Source organism: Trematomus bernacchii, unplaced genomic scaffold (assembly GCF_902827165.1).
Source record: "Trematomus bernacchii unplaced genomic scaffold, fTreBer1.1, whole genome shotgun sequence".
NCBI classification, from domain to species: domain Eukaryota; kingdom Metazoa; phylum Chordata; class Actinopteri; order Perciformes; family Nototheniidae; genus Trematomus; species Trematomus bernacchii.
In genome coordinates, this window is record NW_022987593.1 from 6,582,207 (window position 1) to 6,606,004 (window position 23,798).

General features: G+C 39.7%; 1 protein-coding gene across 2 annotated transcripts in view; it reads right to left on the reverse strand.

Moving 5' to 3' along the window:
- Positions 1 to 23,798, reverse strand: part of LOC117481514 (sorbin and SH3 domain-containing protein 2-like) — a 46,541-nt gene that overhangs the window by 14,515 nt on the left and 8,228 nt on the right. Inside the window, exons 3-15 of one of the 2 annotated variants that reach the window (XM_034129232.1) lie at positions 15,973 to 16,028; positions 14,772 to 14,852; positions 12,918 to 12,944; positions 12,689 to 12,813; positions 11,804 to 12,451; positions 10,740 to 11,156; positions 9,234 to 9,354; positions 8,506 to 8,681; positions 6,331 to 6,397; positions 5,397 to 5,447; positions 5,045 to 5,258; positions 4,690 to 4,804; positions 1,869 to 1,940 (exon numbers count right to left, since the gene is read on the reverse strand). In XM_034129232.1, the coding sequence (XP_033985123.1) occupies positions 1,869 to 1,940; positions 4,690 to 4,804; positions 5,045 to 5,258; positions 5,397 to 5,447; positions 6,331 to 6,397; positions 8,506 to 8,681; positions 9,234 to 9,354; positions 10,740 to 11,156; positions 11,804 to 12,451; positions 12,689 to 12,813; positions 12,918 to 12,944; positions 14,772 to 14,852; positions 15,973 to 15,982 (2,124 nt within the window). In that variant the 5' untranslated portion in view covers positions 15,983 to 16,028. The remainder of the gene's footprint in view (positions 1 to 1,868; positions 1,941 to 4,689; positions 4,805 to 5,044; positions 5,259 to 5,396; positions 5,448 to 6,330; positions 6,398 to 8,505; positions 8,682 to 9,233; positions 9,355 to 10,739; positions 11,157 to 11,803; positions 12,452 to 12,688; positions 12,814 to 12,917; positions 12,945 to 14,771; positions 14,853 to 15,972; positions 16,029 to 23,798) is intronic. The other variant, XM_034129233.1, reaches the window with a different exon arrangement.

A 23,798-nucleotide genomic window follows, 5' to 3' on the forward strand; every position in this document is an offset into this window, starting at 1 on the left:
AGGTGAAAATGAGGTGAAGGAGGAGAAGCAGGTGTGGCATCATGGGGAGAAACCAAAAGACATGTGGAGAGAGTGACACCTGTTAGAGAATCTGAGTAATAAGATATGGAACACACACACACACACACACACACACACACACACACACACACACACACACACACACACACACACACACACACACACACACACACACCACACACACACACACACACACACACACACACACACACACACACACACACACACACACACACACACACACACACCACACACACACACACACACACACACACACACACACACACACACACACACACACACACACACACACACACACACACACACACACACACACACACACACACACACACACACACACACACACACACACACACACACACACACACACACACACACACATTATAAAATCCTCTATTGATGCTTTATTCGTTTGCTTATCTCAAAATAGCAACATAAAGACAACAGTATGTTTATGCTAAAATATATAAGGCCTACTACATCAACTTCTATAACACAAACACACGCAAACAAATGTGCCCACGTTCCAAACACACATGCAGAGTGTGAGAGCAAGCTGTAAAGCAGAAAGCCAAGTGAAGCTCAAGCTGCAGTGTTGTGTTTATTTATAATGCTGTGATTTAGTGCAGGTTTAATAGAGCATATAAACTCAGTCCATCAAAACTTCTTGTGACATGTCAACAAAATAAAAACTCAAACACTAAACATACAGTGAAGTTCTGTCCCAGCTGGACCAGCAAGTGCATGTAGAGAAACCATCTAAACTCTAAGGGCTTATTCAGTGGTGTGAAACAGTGAAATGATTACAGGTTAAAAATGTCAACACACGCTCCAACATGACTCCGTAAAGTCATGCCAGCTCCAGATGTGACATTTTTAGCTGAACATTTCGAATAAGCCCAACAAACCATCACCTGATGATGCTCTGGCATGGATAGAGGCATGACACTTTGTAAATCAGTCAGGTTGGGGTGATTTGATCCCAGATCTGTGGTTAGAGGCAATGCCTGCCCTGAGCCACTAGTTGTTATTACTAGCTACATCCAGCAGAGGGCACTACAGCATTTAGCTTGTAGATATGCAGAGCGTTGCTCCAGCAAAAGTGAAGATAAACAGAACTACTAGCAGAAATGAATAAATGGGCTGAATAGTGTTAGAAATTAAAATCAATGTTTTATGGCATAATTTAGTTTAAACATTCCGTCAGCTTAAAAGCAGTTTTATTCTGAAAATCCTTCAAAACGTTAGCCACATGCTAATGCTAACCGGAAATGAAGGATTTTCAGAATAAAACTGCTTTTAAGCTGACGGAATGTTTAAACTAAATTATGCCATAAAACATTGATTTTAATTTCTAACAATAGAAAAAGATGATTAACATATGTAGAAAAATCCTAATGTTTATCATTAGAAAAATGATGTTTTGCTTATATAATGCGATGATAGACAGATTGACTGACTGTTCTGTGCAGTTCAACCAGCAATAAGTCAGGTCATCTAAAGGATATGGAGCACACATTTTGACCTATTTTCCTTCCTAGCAACACAGGACTGAAAATAATTGTCCAGGTGTGTTTGTATGTGTGTGAACACTTCAGTGCCTGCTAGCCACCAGACCAAAAAACCCAGCAACGCAGAGACACAACACAGCCTGTCACAAGGGTGGGGGGAGGGGGGTCACAGCACCCAACAAGTACCACATGCCCAAACAACTAGCTCCACCCATTCTACCTGTAGACAAAAAAAAAACATGGGTGGAGTGGAGAAAGTGGGTGTATGCCTATGGCAGGGTTGCGGTTGAGGGAGTAGCTACGGCCCTGACTTACCGGCCGCCCAAACTCCAGCTCGGAAAAGAACTTATACCAAGGCTCGTTCTCTAAATCTATGTCATCATAGTTCTGGGAGAGCATGACAGGGACAGAGAGAGGAGGGAGAAGAAAGACAGGAAGGATAGTGTGGAAAGAAGTCACATAGAGAGAGAGAGAGAGAGACATGGACCTCATGGTTAGGAATTAGCGTAGGTGGCACAGGGAGATGGGCACAGGATGAAGATGTAGACTGGCTCATGGGGAAGAATGCAGTGATGCAAAACACAATTCACTCCTGACAAATCCGGCAGAAAATGTTTCGCTTCACTACTTGACAGTAATTCCAAAATGCTAGGGAATCCAAACGGTTTCTTAGGCAGTTTAGACTAGTTGATTTAATTTGCATACAAGCAATCAGGGCTGTCAATCCCATGACATAATCACATTATCACTGCTTTATTTTAAGCCTTTGCTCAGGAGACAGATAATGAAAACCTTGTTACTTTGAGCTTTACATATTTAACATCCAGCCTCATTATCCACACCTTCGTGCAGTGGATGGAATACTCAATACCGTATGTCAGGGAAAGGCCACATTCTCATCAGAGGTAGTAATTATATTTAAGAAGAAGAGAAAGGGGCACATATCGCAAGTGTTTGGAGAAGACACAAGGGGTTATTCCCATAGGGTACAGTGGGAACAGTATGGTATCAGTCAGCCATTAAACTTATCCATGTGTTACTCACTTAAAAACCTGAAATACCTGATCAAAGTTAACATACTGACTATGTTTTTTAATTGTTGTGTAATAATATTGATAAACATGCACACCATGAAGGTAGGACAGTGCTAATTATAAATAAGTAAATTATTACCATATTATTATTTGCTTATTATTATATTACTCTTTTAAAATCCTATCTTTATGCCTTTTTCATATTACCTTTTGTTTCTTTTATATTCCTCTTTTAATTCCTTGTAATGTTTTATATAAAGTGCTAGTTTTTGATAGGTAATAATAATACAAATAAACAGCCCAATGAACTCATTTGACCCCTTCATGGTTAAATAATGACTCTTTGAATGGCAGATTTAAAACTATGTCATTTAGGGTTAAGGATTGAAAGGCATCGTTCATATTGAGGCTCAACAGCTGCCGTGTAATGCTGCTTTATCTCATACTGATAAAGTATGAGTATGAGTGTTGTTGGCTGCACTGATCCTCCACTATTTTGCATGCATGATGGACAAATTGACTTTAGGAAGCAGATGTTTATCTCTGCTGATGTTACATGATAGATTATAGTGCCAAACACTTCCTTTGTATCACAGAGAGATATATGTTCATACCAAACCAGCCTGCAATAAAAGATATCACATGTGATGTAGGTATTTACATGCCACTAAATTAGACAGGTAAGCTTAAATAATGTGACTGCTGTGTAGACATGTAATCATTTACTCTTTCCTGAATCATTAAACTCCAACAGCTTTCTTTATGTTACACACTTCTGCTTGCACTGCATTCAAGAGGTTTATTTAGTTTACTGTTATTCTAACTGTAGAGATGATGCATTGGTTTACTACTCTGTCTGCTCTGTTCTAACCCTATTCCCACATGGAAATGGAAATGGAGATTTCAGGCCAAATGAAACACTGCCAGGAGACGTGTTGTTGTGTTACATCCCGTTTCTAAAAAGAGAATTCAGCTTTGAGACAAATGAGTCACCCTGTAAAAAAAGTGAGAGCCTAGAGCAGAGACTGCCAATTGTGAAGACACACAGAGAAACTAAACAAAGAGAGTGTCAGAAAAACATTTTTGTTTGCTATGTTTCATTACTGGAAACCAAATAGACCCCTCACAGCCAAACAGAATGTTATCGGAAGCCTTTTTCTAACCTGGAAAATTGAGAAAAAGCTTCTTAACATACTTATAAGAAGTCTCAGACAACATATAAGCCAGCGTGGGTTCTCTTCTACTCTTTACAGCTTCACCTTTTATTGCCTTATCCGGAACTGACTCATGTATTATTGCCCTGAGAGAGCTCTCTGCCGTCATTACATTAAACATCTACAAAACCGTCACAAATACCCTTTCCTTTTGCTACATAACAGACCCCGCATCTATAATGCTTTCTCCATTAGCCTGTTCTTTATGTCAGATACCTGCTTCCAATTATTTTTGCCCTTCCTCTACACAGTAATTATTTCTGCTGTCTGCCTTGTCATTCACCCCACACAGAGTGAACAGCCAGTACAGTCATTAGTGGGGCAGCAGCGCTGAAAACCTTCGCTTTCTACCGCCCACACTGTGTCTGACTGAAAGAAGTCCATGAAAAAGCCCATTATATAGAAACACATTAGGAAGAAAGGTACATGTGCTTATTTTTTGTATTTGACTATCCAGTTTTTAAGGCTGTAGCAGCATCTCTGCAGTGTTTTTTTGACATCATGTTGCCTAATGTTTAGTTGTTTACATCTGTATGAAATCACCCTCTAATTAGCTCCAGGTAAAGAAGATCAGCAACATGAATAATATTTTACTGAACAAGTATAAGCATAAAAGAATACAGAAATCACTTCAATGTAAAAATGATATAAATATAATCCCAAACGCTAATTTGAAGGCAGCTGAGTTAGCAAGATTCACATCTACTGAACGTTGAAATATTAAAGCCTGAGCTGTTTGCAGATTGGCTCCTAAAGGCCTCACAGGTTAATCACACATGAAGGGAAGCAGTAATGTGATTATGGCGACCAACTTTTAGGTGGATTCAACTTGATAAAAAGTCATATTCTTTACCAATCACAGAAAATGACATTGTAAAATATACTCACTGGTCTTTCATGATCCAGAATGGAGGACTTCCCAGGCTCGTATTCAAAAATACTCTTAGGCTCTGCACGGTACTTTCGAGTATCCACTTTCCTGTCGGGAGGACCCCACTGATTCCTGGTGCAAGAAAAACAGAAAAGTGTTTATTAGAAAACAGACAAAAAGTTATTTAATCATTTACCAATATAGTTTATCACAAATGATTTAGTTTAAATTATCTAAAATAAATATAACTATTACATAAACATAGTTAATCCATTCAATTTATTAATTCATGTACATGAAAAGAGGAGATTTAAATTGCTTAGATAATAATAAATGTAATAAATTAAGTAGTAGAGAAAAAGCTCCTCTTACGTGTCGGGCGAGTCTCTCTCACGGTCACTGTCTCTGGCCCTCAGTTGGAGGAGGGATGGCATGGATGGAGGTGGGGGGGGTACAGGGGATGGCGAGGGCTCCCGAGGACCCAGATGCCCTCCATTGTCCGAGGGGCTTTTGGCGAGTGGCCTGTACGTGTGTGTTCGGGGAGCGGGGTGGGCCATGGTGGTGCCGGACGACAGGCTGTAGTCATCTGTTAAGGAAAGGACGGAGGAGATAATGAAAAGGTGAAGCAAAGAGGTAAACCCAGCCAGAAAGGAGACCGATGTGTTAGGTAGGAATGATTTATTGAATGAGACAATACGTTAATTATATGCAAGGCTTTTCTCACCATTGTTTATGACCGCGTATGTTGCATTGTACGTGTCAGAATAGTCATCATCTGTAGAACAAAAGAAGAATGATTTATTGGGATACAAGCACAAACATACTTTACAGTCCAGTGTGTTGTTTCCTCTCCTGGGAGAACACCACTTTTAGTCAGCTTGAATACAGTCAGTTACAAAGTAATTTCCAATAGTGAACATTTTGCACAGGGGAGAGCATTATCAAAATCACCCAAGCAGCAAAAAACACGTTTCCTCTGTTTATCCACAAGCTTAGGATGACACTAACACCATTTTTTAAAATCCAGTATGGCTTTTTTTTTTTTATTTGCGAAGGGTCATAACACCCTACAGAATCAGTAGCTTGAACCATATCTTTATATAACTATGAGTATTAGTGGCTGTTTTCCCAGACTTCTAAGTCCACAGGGGGTTTCTCAAAAGATAAGACATTGCTGGGAATGTAATATTGCTAAATACATGAACTGAGAATATGTGAATAAACAAAGTCATGGTAATATACAAAGTCATGGTAACACGGCAGGATAATCAAAGGCCTGTGTATGTTTTTGTAGGCCATAATGACACATTGCGTGTGTGCTGCAGCAGAAGAAGCATGAGAAGATTAGAACAAACAAGCTTTGAACTGACTGTGTGATACTGTCGAGCCCATAAAATTAGAACAGATTTCCCAGGATAGCTCTGTGTCTATTAGAGGTTTCTCTCAAATCCTCCTCCTCTCCAGACATTCTTGCTCTCATCTAATGAGTTCTGGCTCAGAGCAGCTCTGGGTCTTTGGGCTTAACAAGAATCGACAGACACACAAATACACACACACACACACACACACACGCGCGCGCGTACCCATCATGCATGCTTGGCCAATTCCTCTCATATTGTCTGATGTTCGAATCACATCAATAATGGGACATTTCTTACCTGCTTTGTGAACCTTGTGGATCTGTTTGAACATAGTTTTGTACCAATCCTTCGGCCTATCCACCGTCTGCGGAGAGAGAAATAATCATAAAGATTGATGAGACGCGAAAAAGCTACATAAACTAGATAGCTGAAGTTAGAAAGGTTGCAACTGTTTTATGGGACGGAGAACTTATCGAGTATAGAAAATCACACTCAGCCTTTTTAGAGAACCATATTTCACTCCCAGAGAATTCAACGTATGCTGAGACATGAATCCATTTCTTAAGATTTATCCTTTGAGACACTTTCCATACGATTTCAGGATGATAACATCACCTTTTTACTTATTAACAATAAATAACCTTGTAAAAAATTATTTATATCCGGCTGTTTCATTACAATTAAATTACAAGGTATGTGCTCTTAATTTGTCCGAGTAAGATATTTAATTGAATTATTTTACAGCTAATAAGAAACAATGAACAGCATGATTCTCACACTCACATCCAATCTATTACAGATAAATAACAGTGAAATGAAAAATAGCTTTCTTTAGTTCCAATTCTATGTCCCTGGGTTAATTGTATATTCATCACAAGGATTTTCCATTTTGAAGTATTTTTTAATCAAAATCCTTTTCTATTCTATTCCAGTAAAACATTGAAAAAACGTGTGATAAATCATCTTGAACTCTAGACATAAATCTAATTTCAATTACAGTTGTAGCTGGGAGTTTAAGCATGATATATAAAACCACACTTGACTATGAGCATGTAAGTTGTGTTAGCTAGCAGAATTATATATAGTAGGATGTGTGTTTGGATATCAGTTGGAAAAAAACGTTTGGAAATAATGTTAGCTGGCGTCCAACTTCTCCTTATAAGGTGCAGACGTGGGAGGAGTAGCTAGAGGCAAACAGTACTGTGCAGCTCCATATCGCTTCATATTTTCTAGACCAGGCCTACTTTGGAGCAATCAAATCAAACCTTTGGGATTCTATTTCAATCTCTCTTGCAGATATAACCTTGTCTACAAATCCTTGCTTAGAAATAGCTCACATTAGAGAATATAAAGACTCTAACTTCTGTTTCACTGTGAGTTGTTGCGAGTCATTTTATCATTTTCCAACTAAATTAAAGGTTTTTCCATCATAATGTGTTGAGTGGTTATTTCAGCTTTTAAACATACTCACAAAAAATTACCAGAAAATCCAAACACAGCCAATAAAACCCAAAAAGATATGACAGTGCCAACAGGAATTTGGTAAACTCCATTTTTGTTAATGTTAAGGCGATTGTGCCTATTCTCAGAAATCAATGTGAGCAGGTTTGGTTTCAAATAGAGGATACAGAGGCCATGTTGCTACAAAACCAAAGTGGGAGCTCCTGGCTGGAAAATCCAGGGGAAACCGTGGTATGTGTGTCTTTGTGCATACAGGATAGATCTAAAAGCAACTTCAAAAAAGAGCTATCAAATGGCAGAGAGACTTAATCCTCCCTTTATTCAGTGGCACTAAACCCAGTGCCTGGACTCTGGTCAGAGACGAGGCAGGTTGGCTCCACAGTGAAGGAGTGTGTGTGACTGAGCATGTAGCATTGGCACGGCCAACAGACGGCCCAATTACCACTTCACTCTCCATGACTACCGAATAAAGTGCCCGCAAAAATGTTTGTCTGCTCACAACAAGAAGCATCTGTTTTTCTTCTTTTCAGCTTTTTTTTTTTCTCTTCACCTTTTCACTTTACTTTATTGGCTGTCTCTCATTCTTCCTGTTGCTTTCTCTGGCTCACTCATTCTGTAGTTGAACATGTCGGCCTTTAAATGCATGCTCTTCAAAAAATGGATAACTAAGTGAAGTGTTAATACAGGAAAAGCCTGAACAAAGATAACACACAGACAGACACTTTGACAAGTAAGCAGCAAGGACCCTGCAGTGCTTAAGCAAAAGACCTTGTCTGAGCTCAACATTATATCACAGAGGGAAGAAGAGAGACTCTCAGAAATGGTGAGGAGAGAGAAAGGGCTTTTTATATTGGGGGAAAATATGCTTACAGCTGAAGGTATTCAACTCTGGTGAGCCTGATCGCATATCAAGATTCAAGTCAGGGGAAATAGGTCAAAAATACTACAGTACCTAACGGAGTCATTCTACTGCACACTAATGTGCTTATCTCTGCAAGTGTTTGACCTCACCGTGCGGATGGCGATAGGGATGCCAGAGTCGTCCACAGGGCCGATGCCTTCATAATGAGGGGCTTTAATAACGGACACCTTTTTCTCCTCTTCTGTGAAGCGGGCGATGGGCACCATGCTGCTGACACTGGTGTGGCCCAGCACCACAGACTCCCTGTGAAATGACTCGCTGCCCTCTGGATAGGAGGAGAGTAAAGAGAAGACACGGTGGAGGTTGTAGCTACATAGTAAGTGAATTAGCCAAGAAAGGGCACGAACACAAGCGGAACAAGCAAACACTGATGTATTCTGATATGAACTGCTCTTTTGTATGCCTCGAGATTAAATAGTACTAAAAACATGTATTTCTTTGTTTAATTTGATCTGTCCCCCACAACTGAATGGTTCCGTCTTCTCCTAACAGGTATAAAGGAGTCTTATCTCAGGCTTTTGACAGATAGATTAACCTTAAGATCCACCAACCATTGAATTGAGTAGGCAATAATAAGGAGATTAATTATAAGGTCCTTAAAAGATTTACACATTCTTGAAATTCTAAGCACTTCAACTATTCAGAGCAGGTTTAATATTTGTGTAAGGCTTTTATATGCTGCATATAAGAGTGTCTGTGTATGTAATTGTTCTAAGGGAAAGCAGCAGGTACTCATTTCAAATTAAAAAGCATAATGACTCCCCTTATCATGCATGTTGATGATTTGTGCATGTCATACTGTCGAACTGTGACTCACCTGAACTCCTGCTCTGTCTCTGGAGCCCAGTGTGGAAGGAGGTGGGGGGAGGGGGATAAGATGGAGGAGACATGGGCCTCTGAGGAGCACTTCCATTCATAGCATAAGAGAGGACCTGGCCCTAGGAGTGATCCACAAGCCAGAAACAGAGATAGTCATTATCAATCACACATAGCAGCAACATGTACACATTTCCGTTCATAGTGTGAAATGTTGCTGTTCTGACCTCCAAGATTAGATAATGAGTGAAAATATAGAAGAATAAATTGCAAAACAAGAGAATGTTAGTTTTATAAATCCATTATTTCATCATATTGTTATAAATCTTAACATTAAAAAGGGGTAGAGGAGCCTATTATGGAAATCAGTGTAGATGTAGACAGATATTTGGGCTGGTAGGATTCAGGAATTGCTGAATCTGAAGAGACTGTACAATGAAGGAACAGTTAGTTAGTGATAGTGAGGGAAAGGGGCACCTTTGAATCACTTCACTTCAAAACAGACAGAAGGGATTAAAAAGGTGGCGATAAGCAGACAAGTCTTTCAGATTCACATTCATTTCATTTTAAATTAGTAAAAGACAATGGACACAATGGGAAGCTTTTCTGAAAAATGCTCTGCCATTGAACACAGGAACATTTGATTTCATCTGACAAAAGGATACAAATAAAGCGTTATTATTAATTGTAAGGCCAGTGTGCTCAAATCAAAGAATCATGATCACTCTCAAAAACGGTGACAAGAAAACAATTTTAAACCAAGAGTATGAATTTTGCCATTATAACTAGTAACGTATTTTTGAATCAATGATTGAATCTCAAGTTCTGTTAAGTTTTGGTGTTGTTCTAAATTTATGTTTTCTTGGATGTAGAAGCAACCAAGCCTGTTAGCACATCTGTGAGTGGAGTAAAGGTTGGGAACAGCATCTGGTGTACAGAAACATATTTCTAGATGTGTCTCTCTTTAATGCACAAGGCTTGGAGTAAACAGTGCAAGCAGTATGTCAACATGGTTATTCAGTGTCAATACGAAGTGTATTTCAAAGATTTACCATTCTGTGAAACGGTCCTTTACATCTACTCACATGGGCAATCAAATGTGATACATTTAACTACAGTCATCATGCACCTTGCATAATGAAATCAACAGCCAAATCTTCCAACTTCACCCTGCTATTACCTCTATTAAAATTGTTTTTATCTCATATTGAATTTTTGATTTGAACTGGCCTTAAGTGACAGAATAATTGCATCAGATTTAAAAACAAAAAGGCACAACGAAGAGAAACATAGACAAGCACATATACAGAGTTATCCTAAGTGCAGACACATGAACATTATAGGGGAACATTAGGTTGTAGACGATGGTTAGTGAAAGGCAAAAACCGGTAGTAAAAGCACAATTCCTGAAAGATTGGTTCAGCCATCGAAATGTGTGAGGGGAGGAGGAACCCTTTTGTTTCTGTTAATAATGTGTGTTACAGCAGTGACTTGTTGGAATAATTACATTAGTAACAGCGTCTGCTGCAGTAGTGGAGGAGGCCACAAAGGCTGTTAGCACATCATCAGGGCCAGCAGTGGATGTGTAGGTGGAGACAAGGCTGAGCGTGGGCGATGGCGTGGGGGAGGCACCGGGGGAGTCCAGGCTACAGATCTGCAGCTCGTCCAGCAGACCCGCCGTGGACGACGAGTAGTGGCTGAGAGCTGACACCGTCAAGGGGGAAGCCGAGGGCGACGCGCAGCCCCCGCCGATCATACCGCTGACCAATGGGAGGCTCGGCCTGCTGGCTGCACCCGCTCCACTAGCAACATACGGGCTGGGGGACAGAGCCTTGGGCATTAGGCCTGGCAGGTAGTCCAGTGACTCTGAGCTGTGGCAGCGATAGGGGGAGTGCCGGGCTGTGGGGTCAGGGGAGGGAGGCCCCTGGTGTTGGAGGGAGAGGGAGTTGTTTGGAAAAGGAGGAAAGGAGGAGAAGGGCTTAGTGACATCACTCATTAGCCACGCTGTCACAGAGGACGTGTGGAAGAAACACGTGAGCCTAACAGAAGGCGATATGCTGCAGTGAAACCACACTGTCATGAAGCTGCAGCTGCATCTCCTGAAACATGGTTAATGCTGTGATAGGCGGTTAGTTCAAACTCTGTGAAGGGCATTAAATACAGAATACAGAAAGCAACAGGGGTAAAAAATAATTAAAACAGTGGGTTATCACACATACATTACGAGTTCACACTTATGTAGATCCACAATTAGTTTGGTTGTTTGGATGGTAGCACCAATACTAACAAAATAAACAGCATCACACATAAGCATTATATGAAGAGGATAAAAACTCCTGCATTTCTTGTTGTCTATGTAAGGCCAAACACTATGAACAACACTGTCATACTTCCCAGTGTTTGTATGCTTCAGCACAAAAGAAAAACCACACTTATTTTCATTTTTAGCCTCTTAATTCAACCCCTCCTGGCCAAAGTAAACTAGCGGTTTTGTATTATATTGACCTTAAAAGCAGACACAACCGTTTCTCTTTTTTGTTTTGTTGTTACACTATATAGTCAGTTATGTACCAACAGTTCTGCAGGAGAAGGTCTTGGTGGAACGGCAGGAGGCGTCTTCGTTATCTCCACCTGGGATGGAGATGGACTCAGGGTTTGATTTGGGGCTTGATCTGTGACCCTGGGCTCTGCTGTGTTGTTTGGAGGCTCCGGATGCTTCAGATCCTCAGAGTCGGTGTGGACAGAGAGCGATGCTGCTGGTGTTAGGGTAGGATCCGTTTTAGGTGGTGGGGAAGTAGGTGGAGGGGAACCTGTGGGCTGGGTTTTAGGTTGGGGGTCAAGGTGAGAGTTGAGGTGAGCTGGGGGGTCAGCGAAGGTGACAGGGGTTATTCTGAGGGAAGACACCTTACGCTCCTGGGCCTGTGTGTTAGTGGTGACAGATGCACTACCGTTTGTAACCTCATGTGCTACAGTGGACTGTTGTGACTGTTGGATTGAGTTTGCATTGGTCTCTGAGTAAGAATAAGAGGATGTGGTATTAATAGTGAAGGACTCTTTTAAAACTGCTTTCTCATTGTGCTTAAATGTAAGCATTCCAGTGCTGAAGTCATCAGGCAGGGCAACAGCGGAGTGATAGTCTGGCGGATTAGTGCCAGTGGGGGAGAAGTGTAAACTCTCTTTTCTTGGGGGAGGCAATGGAACGTGATCATTATCATTATCCTTATTGACCAATTACAAAGCAGCAGCCAATGTAAGTTCAAACAACAACAGAGAAAAATCATCAATGCAAAGCTTGATACAAATGATTTTCCATATTCCACATAAATCTCAGTGTAAATGATCCATAATTACGATAGTTTGTGGGGTAACAGACCACGTTTTTGATTTAAATAGCTTTAAAACATGGTACAAACAGAAATGCTAACATCTGTCTGTGTGATGTGTGAGACTTTTTACCTGTGTTGGAGACTTTTTGTCCTGCAGGTTGGGTCTGACACTGCGGAAGCCTTTGGCAGCTAGAGACGAGTTGCTGGCGTCTCCATTCTTAAGGCCATCTGTTACACTTCGGGACCGCCAAGAATCTGGAGATAACATTAATAATATTACCATGACAAACTGCATTGATTAGCAATTCTGGTCTTTCTCAAAAAAGCATCAAATTCACTACAAAAGAACAGCAACTTACCCAAGTCTGACAAGTGACACTCACTCTCTGGGGATAGAGAAGACACAGCAACAATAAGTGACATGATTGGATGTGTGGTCACTTTTTTTCCCTTCAACAAATGTCAAAATATACTGCATAGGGTTTCTACTGAAGTAGTCATGATCTCACAATGGTTGGGAATGTTTAGTATGAGAAAGAGAAACTTTATGTTAGGGCTAAGTGAGAAAACAGAGATCTGAAAATAAACAAATAGGATTACATGACTCATTCTGATGTGAGATGCACCATTTCATCTTCAGTTTTTCATCATAATCTCAAGACGGAAAGTGACAATAAAGGAATTCACAGGCAACAGACATTACAGATTTGTAAAATCAGAACCCTCACAGCGTTAAAACTATCCATTAAAGCTATACACACACTATTTGTTTGAAAGTAGGCTTTTTTCAGAAGGTTGCTCTTTACAGTATGTGCAGTGGTCTACACATGTTCCATCAGTATCTGGCTCCATTACAGAAATAAAAATAGACTGTGTACATTAAAAAGAGAATGAGGAGAGTGCTTAAGGCATTTCATGCACATCAGGACTTGCTATGCTCCCCAGACTAATAAAAGACAAATCCTCCAGAGCACACTAATGTGAGCCCCATTATTGAACATAAAGATTAAAATCCACACAGCGGAATGACCCCTATGCATGGAGCCAGAAGACTTTTAAGGATCATTTCATCCTGGCATATTCCCATAAGTGGCTATTGAGGGTCTTTGGGTGATACAATGTTTGCACTCGCCACTTTATAGTTGTGCAAATATTTCTCTGTCAATTGATTCCACTTGGCTAGGAGGATACTCTATGTTTGATTCAAGACCAGAGCTGCATATTTTGGACTAAAGACTCTAAGTTTAACAGTATGCTAAACAGCAATGGTGTACTGGTCCCTCAGAAGCTGACGCCTGCATGTCTCCTGCACATTAATGCTGTCGTGGCTACACACAGGACCCTATTGCCCTCTGAGTGAGAGTTTGGTCAGTCCTTCCATGCTTCTTAACCTTCTGTATCTCACAACAGCTCATCAGTTTTCAGACAGTGCCCTATTATTCTTGAAAGGAAGCTGACAGTGCAATATTTCCGGCATGGGTGCAGCCGTTTACTTTGATGCTGACAAGCACCAGGCACTAACTTTGCTCTTTCAGCAAAGGAAAGGAATAGGCAGCTTGGGACGACCAGCTACGTCTTAAGGAAGCTGAAAATATGTTTTAGAATCAGTTCCTCCTACCCTGGCTATGTGAAATGCTCTTCAGTTAAACATCTTAACTTGGCCTGTATAACCTCGAATAATGTGTAAAACCTAAAAAGGCAAACATTGTATACATACAGCAAATACACTGTTTGCTTGCATGAAAGTGAAACCCTGTTCAGGACGTATGTATAAAGCTAAATGGGGCCATTTAGAGTCATAGAGTAATCTGGGGGGGATGGCATGGAGCAGTGGGAGATCATGACTTATATGAGTTATCAAAAGCAAGATCACAATACATTATGACTGATTAAGGAAGCAAAAACAGGCCCAAGACCGGAGACTAAACAAAACACTTCAATCAACAAAGAACTGATAAGAAACAAAAGGGCATCACACAGTCCGAACATTGCTTACGCATAATGAGGAAGCATGGAAACATTTCAAATATGCTCAAGTCATATCAGTTTGGTGAAGCCCAAACATGATATTGAAAAACAAGCCACTGTTTAAAGACTTACCTCATGCTTCAAGGGATAAGGCCAGTCAATACCTGAATCGGCCTGTATTTTAGCTATCTATATCACTTTTTCCATCATCTGTTAATCTGTAATGTATTTGTGAGTGTTAGTACCTGAGCCTAGATTTGGAGAGCTCTGGACCCTCTTCATGGGAGAGAGCATGTGCGAGCTTTTGCGAGAGCATCCTCCGCTATCTGAGAAATCACAGCCAGGCAGGTGATCATGGCGGCAGAAGCAGCAGCACACATGCACATGCAGATAAAAACACAAATGCGTAAATAAAAACAGAGCCAAGGCACATGCACTTAAAGAGCCCGGTTTTTACTGAATGAGCTCAGGATATGTGTTGAAGCTGGTGTATAGCACAAGAGCAAAATGTGATTGTATTGGATTAGTTTAAACTTTTTAATTGGGGGTAATTTGCATTTCGAGGAGAAAGTATCGATCTGGCTAAAACATTTTTTAAATCTCTGTTTGCTGCCCTGGTGACACACTTTGGAAAGACCTCGATCAACTCAACGTTGGTAAAATAACTTCGATACTCTTTTAAAAACATTCAGTTGGTGCTTCCATACATTTTATATACTAACACAGAAAATGTTGAAGTCTGTAAAAAGCTTAACTTCAGGAGCAAATGTTTAGGTCAGTTCTGTACAATTTTAAATATTGGACAATACACGTGGTTTAAAAAATGTGTGTCAAACTGTCTAACTGTGGTAGTTTTAACGCTTGTCTCGACAAAGCTATTCATGGGCCGTCCTCTATATTGTAAATATCACTACGGTGAGTCAGGCATCCACTGTGTGGTGTGTGGAGAAGCCTCAAAGACGGATTACTCTACATTGATTCTCCGGCTGTAATACACACTTTAGCTCGGGATGACTGCCAAGTTTAGGACAAAGCTTTGGGAACATATTGAGAGACAATTACGTCACTGTGGTTATTAAAAGCAAACGGGGTTAGTATTCTTATTGATGCTTTCAGTCACAATAAACCAGGCCAAATATATGGATAATCACCAAAGTGGTGAAACAGGGTCAGGGTTATGTTTATAGATGCATGCCTGGGGTAGAGCAACACTACAGACATAGCAGCGTTTAAAATAGCAATGTGGTATCTATATTGTTGAGTGTGAAATGTAAACAATAGTTTGATGTTCAGTTAATTTGTAATCAGGAAAAAACAAGATCCATTGCAAAAATAAAAAACATAAATATTCAGTTTAGGAAAACAATAATAATGGACATGGACTGGATGATTCCCCAACAATCTCATACAGTGTGCGAGCATTTGTGTACATGTATACATTAATACCTGTATTCATATTGAAGAGGACTTCTTACTGGTCTACTGCAGGGGGACACACTTTCCTGTAAAACAAAAACAAAGTATGTCAGACAAACAATAAATGTCCAGTAACTTGTTTTAAAAAAACGATCATCTTGTGACTGCTACAAGAAATAATTAGGTGTTTTTCATTATAAAATAAATCAATGTAATTCTCTGTGTTAACTCTTTGTATCCAATCTAGAAAATAAGCATTTATTTTTGAAATTCTTGCCGTTTCCTACTGCCCACTAGGTCATTAGGAGGACTTTGATCAAATCACAGTACTTAAAAGAGCCAAAATCTCTGTGCAGGGGAAGTCTGGGGAGACTAATGATGTTTAGGGCAGAAATGCTGTGTGCTGACAAGATGCTGTTAACTGCAAGTCAGCTCGGCCTACTTTCACACATTTAATTCCCAATCTGCAAAAAACCTGGGCTGAAGGCTAAATTGTGGAATTCCTGGGCATGAACATTGACAAAAAGGGAATTCATTGAATCGTTAACTCCCTTAATGAATTTCCAGCCAAAAAAAGAAGAAGCTGAAAACATTAGATTTTGCCCACAATGAAAAGACTATCTCTCAGTGCCGGTATTTAGTTTCTTTAATAAACTGATGTATTGTTTCAGAACAGAAATGCAATTCAAGTATTTGCGTTCAGGTGCAGGTTTGAATGATCTGTCACACAGTCTTTTAAATACCTTTTCAAATAAATTCAACACATACTGCTTGTCATTTTGAAAATATGTTTATACCAACGCCTAAACCCATGGAATCTCAATGTGGGAACATAACGTCTTACAGCTGAGGGACATAATGACTGTAGCAAATGCACCCAGATGAAAATAACTCAAATGATAAATGATACACAATACAATGTTTACTTAACTGTGACCATATGTAATGCATGCCTCTTGCTATATGAAGACCTTTTCTAGGAACTGTTGCAGTAGGTATCATGATTGATATGAATAGGGCACACATCAAAAGCCAAAAGGCGCAACACTGACTGTTGCATCGCAGCGTAAACGCATGCAAACGTGTGTCATCACAGGATTTAAAAAGTATGACAGAAACTACAAGTGACAGCCTTCAGTGGCTGCAGCAGGGATCATGCAAGTCTGGTATAAAAATAACTATAACATACACACAGCTAACCTTGTTTCACACACGCAGATATTGTTGTGAAGTGATGTGAACTAGCTGTTGTAACTCTTTATCGACTCTCAAACATACGGTTTTAACACATACAGTTTGAAAATGTGCTTATCAGTGATTTAAAGTGATATTAATCCTGGTAGGGGAGCCATATTTGGTCATACGATTTTTCCATGGAATTGTCTTGTCCACCTCTGTTAATCTTGCAGTTGCCAGCACTGTATAACCATATGTTCAGTTACCATACATCAGAGCAAATACCCAATTAGGTGCAAGGACAGGCAGCACACCGATGTCAATTGGGAATGCTCTTTTCAATACCTTTTCTTTCAGTAACTTCGTTTAGCAGAGGAGGGTTAAATGTACAGATAGTTTGGCGGTGCCTTCTTCAGCCGAGTGAGTAAATCTGTACAGAATATGTCACACTGCAGTATAACAAGTCAGTGAGTAGGCATTTCCCTAGACATAAAGGCAGTGTAACATTATGAAAGTTCAGTTCAGGTTAGATTTTGGTCGTGAATTCACGTTGAATCCTGTTACAGATCTGCTTATGAAAATGCATTCGTGCTTTAACACCAAGGCAACTCTTGGCCTCATTGCACATTGACAAGTAAAGTCCGGATAATTGTGGCTATCACTGAGAGGGGCTTATTTTGGAAAAGGTATGCAGTCTTATTCTGCCATGAATGTGTAAACTAACTGAGCAGTTGGCTCTTGTGGTGAGTGGCACTGGATGAATGGCATACCATGTATTTGACCACACACAAAAATGTACAGGCATCCAGTTGGTATTTTTGATGATGACTCATAATACATATTCTCACTTTAACAACGTTGTGATACTAAGAAAACATTTATACATTATAATGACATACCAGTATCAAAAAACTTCTGTTGCAGCTTTGAGCTGTAGTTTATCATTACTCATTAGCATTAGAATGGATAAGCATAACATGTCCTGAGCGTCTTCTATTTATCTCAAGATACTTTAAAGACAAAACAAAACATGCCAAGTAACCCGTCTCAAGATTGTCCTGTACGTTATATTTTCATGTTGTGTACTTTTTATTTGTATCTGCAGCCTTTTGTTTTGCCAAAGCAGTGACATGAGCATTACAAATGTATTACTTATATTATACGTATTACTATAGAAAGTGTTTCCTAGATATATTGAGGTGCCTTTGGGATCATTTCCTGCAGGTAAAACACATAACAGTAAATCTTTGCAAGAGCTCTTCAAAAATAGGTGTCACTTGTAAGTATTGTACATCATCCTCTTACAGGAATATGCCAATAATAAACATATCCAACTATAAGTAAACTATATTATTTACTTCTACAGAGTTCACAATGGTGACTGTGAGGAGGAAATAGTATGACTTGTGGTACAAGCCGTGCACCGTGGGATACTTTCAGCCCCCTGAAGACCTAACCCTCACCCTCATACAGTATACCCTCGTAAATCTATCTCTGAAAAACACACATACACACAGATGCACTGGAGTAAATCATGGGTCTGGCGTCACCGGCAGTCGCCGTCCAAATGATGGTCAGATTATAAACAGGATCATGTTTCTTGGGGACAGATCGGCGGCGACACAGCAGCTGTGGCCGTGGTGTAATGTTATGGCTGGACACTTGAAGAAACCCCGCCAGGCTCTACACCTCCCAGCAACTCTCACTATCTGCTCAGGCCTGTTTAAGCTTTTAATCACAAAAAGAGCAGCACTCTCTAAAGCCGGTGAGAGATCATAAGCATGCGTGTGGTAAACAGTATACACCAAACGTTTCCATTAGGGAGTGCTTCTCTAAGATATAGTGCTTAATGTAGTGCTTACAAGTAGGGGAAATACATGTTTACGGATCAAACACTTGTTATTCTATCATTTCTAATAATGATCAATCCATCCCCAGAACTGTCCTCTACATTTAGTGTTACTATATGTTCAACAAATGAAAGATAATGAGCTGAATTATTTAATAACAAACCTTAATTTCCAAAGAGTTGTTTTCAGTTCTTGCTCTTGTGTTGCTGGCAGAAGGCTTTTGGTGTGTTAGGATTCTTTCGAGTAATTTCATTTTTTTACTTTGCAGCGGTTTATCCACCAGCTGTAATTTAGGCATTGGTAGGCCACTCTGAAGACTTGTGTGTGTATAATTACTGAGTGCAATAGCTGTGGGACTGCAACTACCCAAGTCAGAGCTTTAAGCCACAGAAGGCAGTGATGTCCAACACCACAAGCCCATCAAGTCTCATTAGCCTGTTAAGTGACCTACTGGGACCTATTCAGTTTATCCGAGTGGACTATTAGGGTTTGAGCTTTGAGTCTTTTTGAAACACAAGACACTGTTGTAACAACAATAGGTTGTAAGCATGTGCTTCGTTCTTTTTTATTAAGGGAACATTACCATTGATTTTAAACTCAGCTACAGACATTTTATATATTGGCATCCTCCCCTTGACAACATGAATATTTTCCAAACTGGAGAAGTTAATATTGTTGACCTCTAAAGGACTCTTGTAGACACAAATCACGTGTTAATGACAAAGTCGCAGTGAGTATATGGGAATTTCCACGAGTAATCAGTCGCTCATAAAATGTTTGTGTTGACAGCACTTAGATGACAAAGCAGCACTTAATCAATGCCACTAGAACTAGGTTAAAGCATAGCTTCAAATATCACAAACCATTATGCCCTATGATCAAAAGGAAGGTCATTTGGCTGGGCCCTTGTATTTTAAGAAATGTCCTCAAAAAACATGAAGAAATATTTAACCCAGACAGGGTAATGGAAGCACAAAAGGAAGGAAAGAAAATAAAAACATTGTCCACAAAGAGCACTGGCCGGGATGCCATTAGTCAGTGGCAGTTTGCCGAGGCAGAGACAAAACAAGAATCTAAAAACAAACGTGTCAACATCCTTCTATGAGAACATTTTAAAATTGGAAACATAAAATATGTTTCAGTCTTGTGCTTACTGGACATGGCTATGGATGTTAAACAACAAGGTCTTACAAGTCTACAAATGAATTTGTTCTTCACTTGATCACTTGTACATCTTACTCGATACAGAGATTATTACTTATAAAAGGGTGCATTTCTTCGGCAAATGGACTCCAAACACTAAATAAATATGTCACAAGGAAATAATGACTTACAAATGAATATATACAAAAATATATCAATGATTGTATAAATAATCAAATAAACTCCAAAAGGATTGAACTCAAAACAAAAAAATATGAGTTTGTTGTAGCCATTTCGTTTTTTTTAAATCCCATGTGTCGATTTCATTTAATTTACTTTCAGATTCACATTTACATTTTTCTCCAGTGTGTACGCATGTGTCACGAGTGTGAGGGCAGCAGGAGAGAGTGAACAATCATTGGAGATAAGCCGACTATGGCTTCAAGGGTCCTGACCCTGAAGTGGTCACTCAGACTGAGACATACTCACAGGATGTCAGCAGATTAAGCTCCTTAGCAAATCTATTTAAAGACCCAACAGAAAAGTCATCAGATAGCCATTTTATGTTTAGCTGTTCTCTACCAAGGATTATCAGCTGTTGAAAGCTTGATAAGAAAAAATACCACATTACGGCAGAAATCTTAAAAGGGACTGCACTACTCTGTTATTAACAAGAAATATTCAATAAGTGAGTCGGGGAGATCAGAGAGAACAAAATCCCTTTTAAACTAGGCAACAGCATGTCCCTGGGGATCCGACATAAATCTCAGTGGAAACATGGTGAGCCTGAAACCCGACTGACAGGGAGAGTGACCCCTCCGAAAGAGGAAGTCTTTAGAATGCTTCATTCCTTAATTACTGAACTTGATCCAAGTTGTTTAAGTGGTGCATTTTTGTGGTGAAAATGCAGGGTTGCGGTACAAAAAAAAGAGAAAGGCTTGGGAAACAACGAGTAGACCTATAAGTGAATACACAAAGTGGACATTGAATTGTACAGCTTCAAGTATTTCTAGTATTAGAGTATTCATTATACACATCAGCCAAACAAGCGAAAAATGTAAAAAAAAAAATGAAATGGTGTAATATCACAATACAATAGAAGGATGACCGTAAAACTGTGGGTTTAGGTGTTCTAATTTCAACAGTGAACTAAAAGGTAAAGTACATTCTCTCTCTTCTTCATTTTAAGTATGGATTACAAACCATCACTTACAGTCTTGATGCTAATAATGTGTAAATTGAAGCTACTAAATGCTGAGAAAATGTGATCATTGATCAAACCCTGCACTGGAAGTGGCAGTAGCAGTACAGTGTTACATCAGCCACTGCAAACACAACGTGTCACCGGTTGTGCCCCATTCCCAAACCGCCTTTTCGGACAAGAATATAAAACAATATTGGCTCAACAGCCAACCAACCTACTTGAGCGTAGCTATATGGACCTATTCATCTGGAGGATACATTAGGATAATAAATAATGAGGCTATTCTTTTCAAGGCTGTGGTAACTTCAAATAGAGTCAAGATTGATATTGTGTCCAAGCTATGCACTGAAGGACCATTGAACAATATACTTCTGTATGCTTTGTTTAAAACTCATCCTAAAAGTCACACCATATCATACCCTAGAGAAGTCGGCAAGTCAACATTTTTAAATCGGACATTACTTTATTGTCCACATAAAGGTCTAATAAAGAAGAACACAGAGGTTTGCATCAACATCTTTGCTAAGGGAACCTCTTAGCTGAAGTGTTACAATGCTGTACTGCACACATCAGAATTATTATCCTGCTTATACCCTGGTTGCCAAAACTGTCCACTAAATTGAAAGACTTTTGATAATTGTTTTGCATAATGTTAAGAAGTTAAAGTTAGCATTCTAACTTGAGTTGAAATTGTTTCAGCAAACCTCCAAGATTACATAGTTGTTTTTAACATAATGGCCAGTATTCTATTCAGATCAGCCAATACTCTGAGCACTTAACAGTTTAGGAAACAGTTTCAAGCCAGTTAGAAATACAAGTACTCAGCCAAACCATGGGTTGGATCCAAAAATCCATATTATACGGCTGTGCTAAGAACTAATCGTTAAATCAAAAAGCTGAGTCATAGTTTTCAAAAATATTTGATCTGCTCCATGTAACTGTTTTACCACCACATTACTGCCACTAGTTGAACAACAACCACGTCCAACAAAGTCTGTTATCAGCCTTGTTTGTTCAACCTTGCCACTCATTAGCAGACCCCCCCTCTGGCCGTATGAATGGATAGGAGAGGTCAATATGCTGACCCTGCGTGCCCACTCACTGCCCATACTGCAACAACAGAGGCCCGTGTGTTCAGCACATTGCATCACAACCCCTCTAACGAGCAGAGCCATCGGCCTGAGAGCACTAATGCAATTATGCAACACAAGCCCCGGGACTGTGAGCCGGGCTGTGGAGGAGGAAGAAAGAACTGGATGTGACAATTCGGGGGTTTGTTATCTTACCATTTCTATACAGCTAAAGATGCATTTACTTTATACTGCTCCGATGTTCATGATAGGAAGAGAGGGATACAAAAAAGAGATACAACTGACAAGAACATGGCAAATAAAAAACAGATATAGATATGGATTGCAGAGGATGAGAAATGACCAAGATAAATTAGTTTGAAGAAGCAAACACAGAGCTGAATCAGAAAGCAGTCAACTTTAGCATGTGTTTTATGTAAGCTGTCTGACTGAAGCCGTCTTCGGGCACAGCTTCGTAGTAAATAACACCTCTTGAGCTGCCAATGTTTTATCTCCTTCTCTGCAAGACTTGTACATGTAGTGCTTTATACCAAAAGAAGGCTAGTGATAAGAACACTACAGAAACTTACTGTAAGCTAAACACTGAGACAATCACATGAACAAGTTAATATAGGCAGGGTTACAATGAAATTATAGGATCAGCAACTGTGGTGTATATGGTGCCAACTGCCAAAGCAATTTCAAAGATGAAGCTTGATCTTTTCCTGACTGGACATTTTGACTTAGTGTTATAGCTATGGCCTCAGTTATGGCTTCAGCTTTTTCAAATGTTTGAGTGAAGGGAGACCGGCTGTGGGTCACCTCGGAATCTCAAACACTTTCGGTTTAAGACGTGATATTTAAACTGTAACGTTCCCCACTGCAGACATCTAAACCACTGCATGTTAGACTTTCTCATGCTCACAAAATAGTACTCTCAGGCAATATAAAAGCAACATAAATCATAATTTCCTAAAATGCTTCGTGTCGATGATTTTTATAAGCAATTCCCCTTCTTAAGAGCAGGAATCAATGATAGGTTAATTCAGAAACTACCACCTAATGCAAGAGGGTAGAGGACCTACTGAAGAGTACCACTGACAGATCATAAAAACAGAGCATAAACGCTGAAGATGAAACTGACCATGTGGGCTTTTACATTTTCCAAATCAGGTTCATACCTTTAAACATATTTTTTATGACAAATGCCAATTTAACTGCCCTACAGTATAAGCAATTCTAGCATGACTGGATACTTCAATAAGTCAGAATAATTATATGAAATTGTCCTTTAGACCAAAATTAATCCAATCTGTTACATATGCATGGCCTTAGATGTTGACTGAATGTGCCACTATCTGGTCATTTAAATGCTTGCTTGATGTTTTGTAAGAGGACTCATGGAGAAGAAAC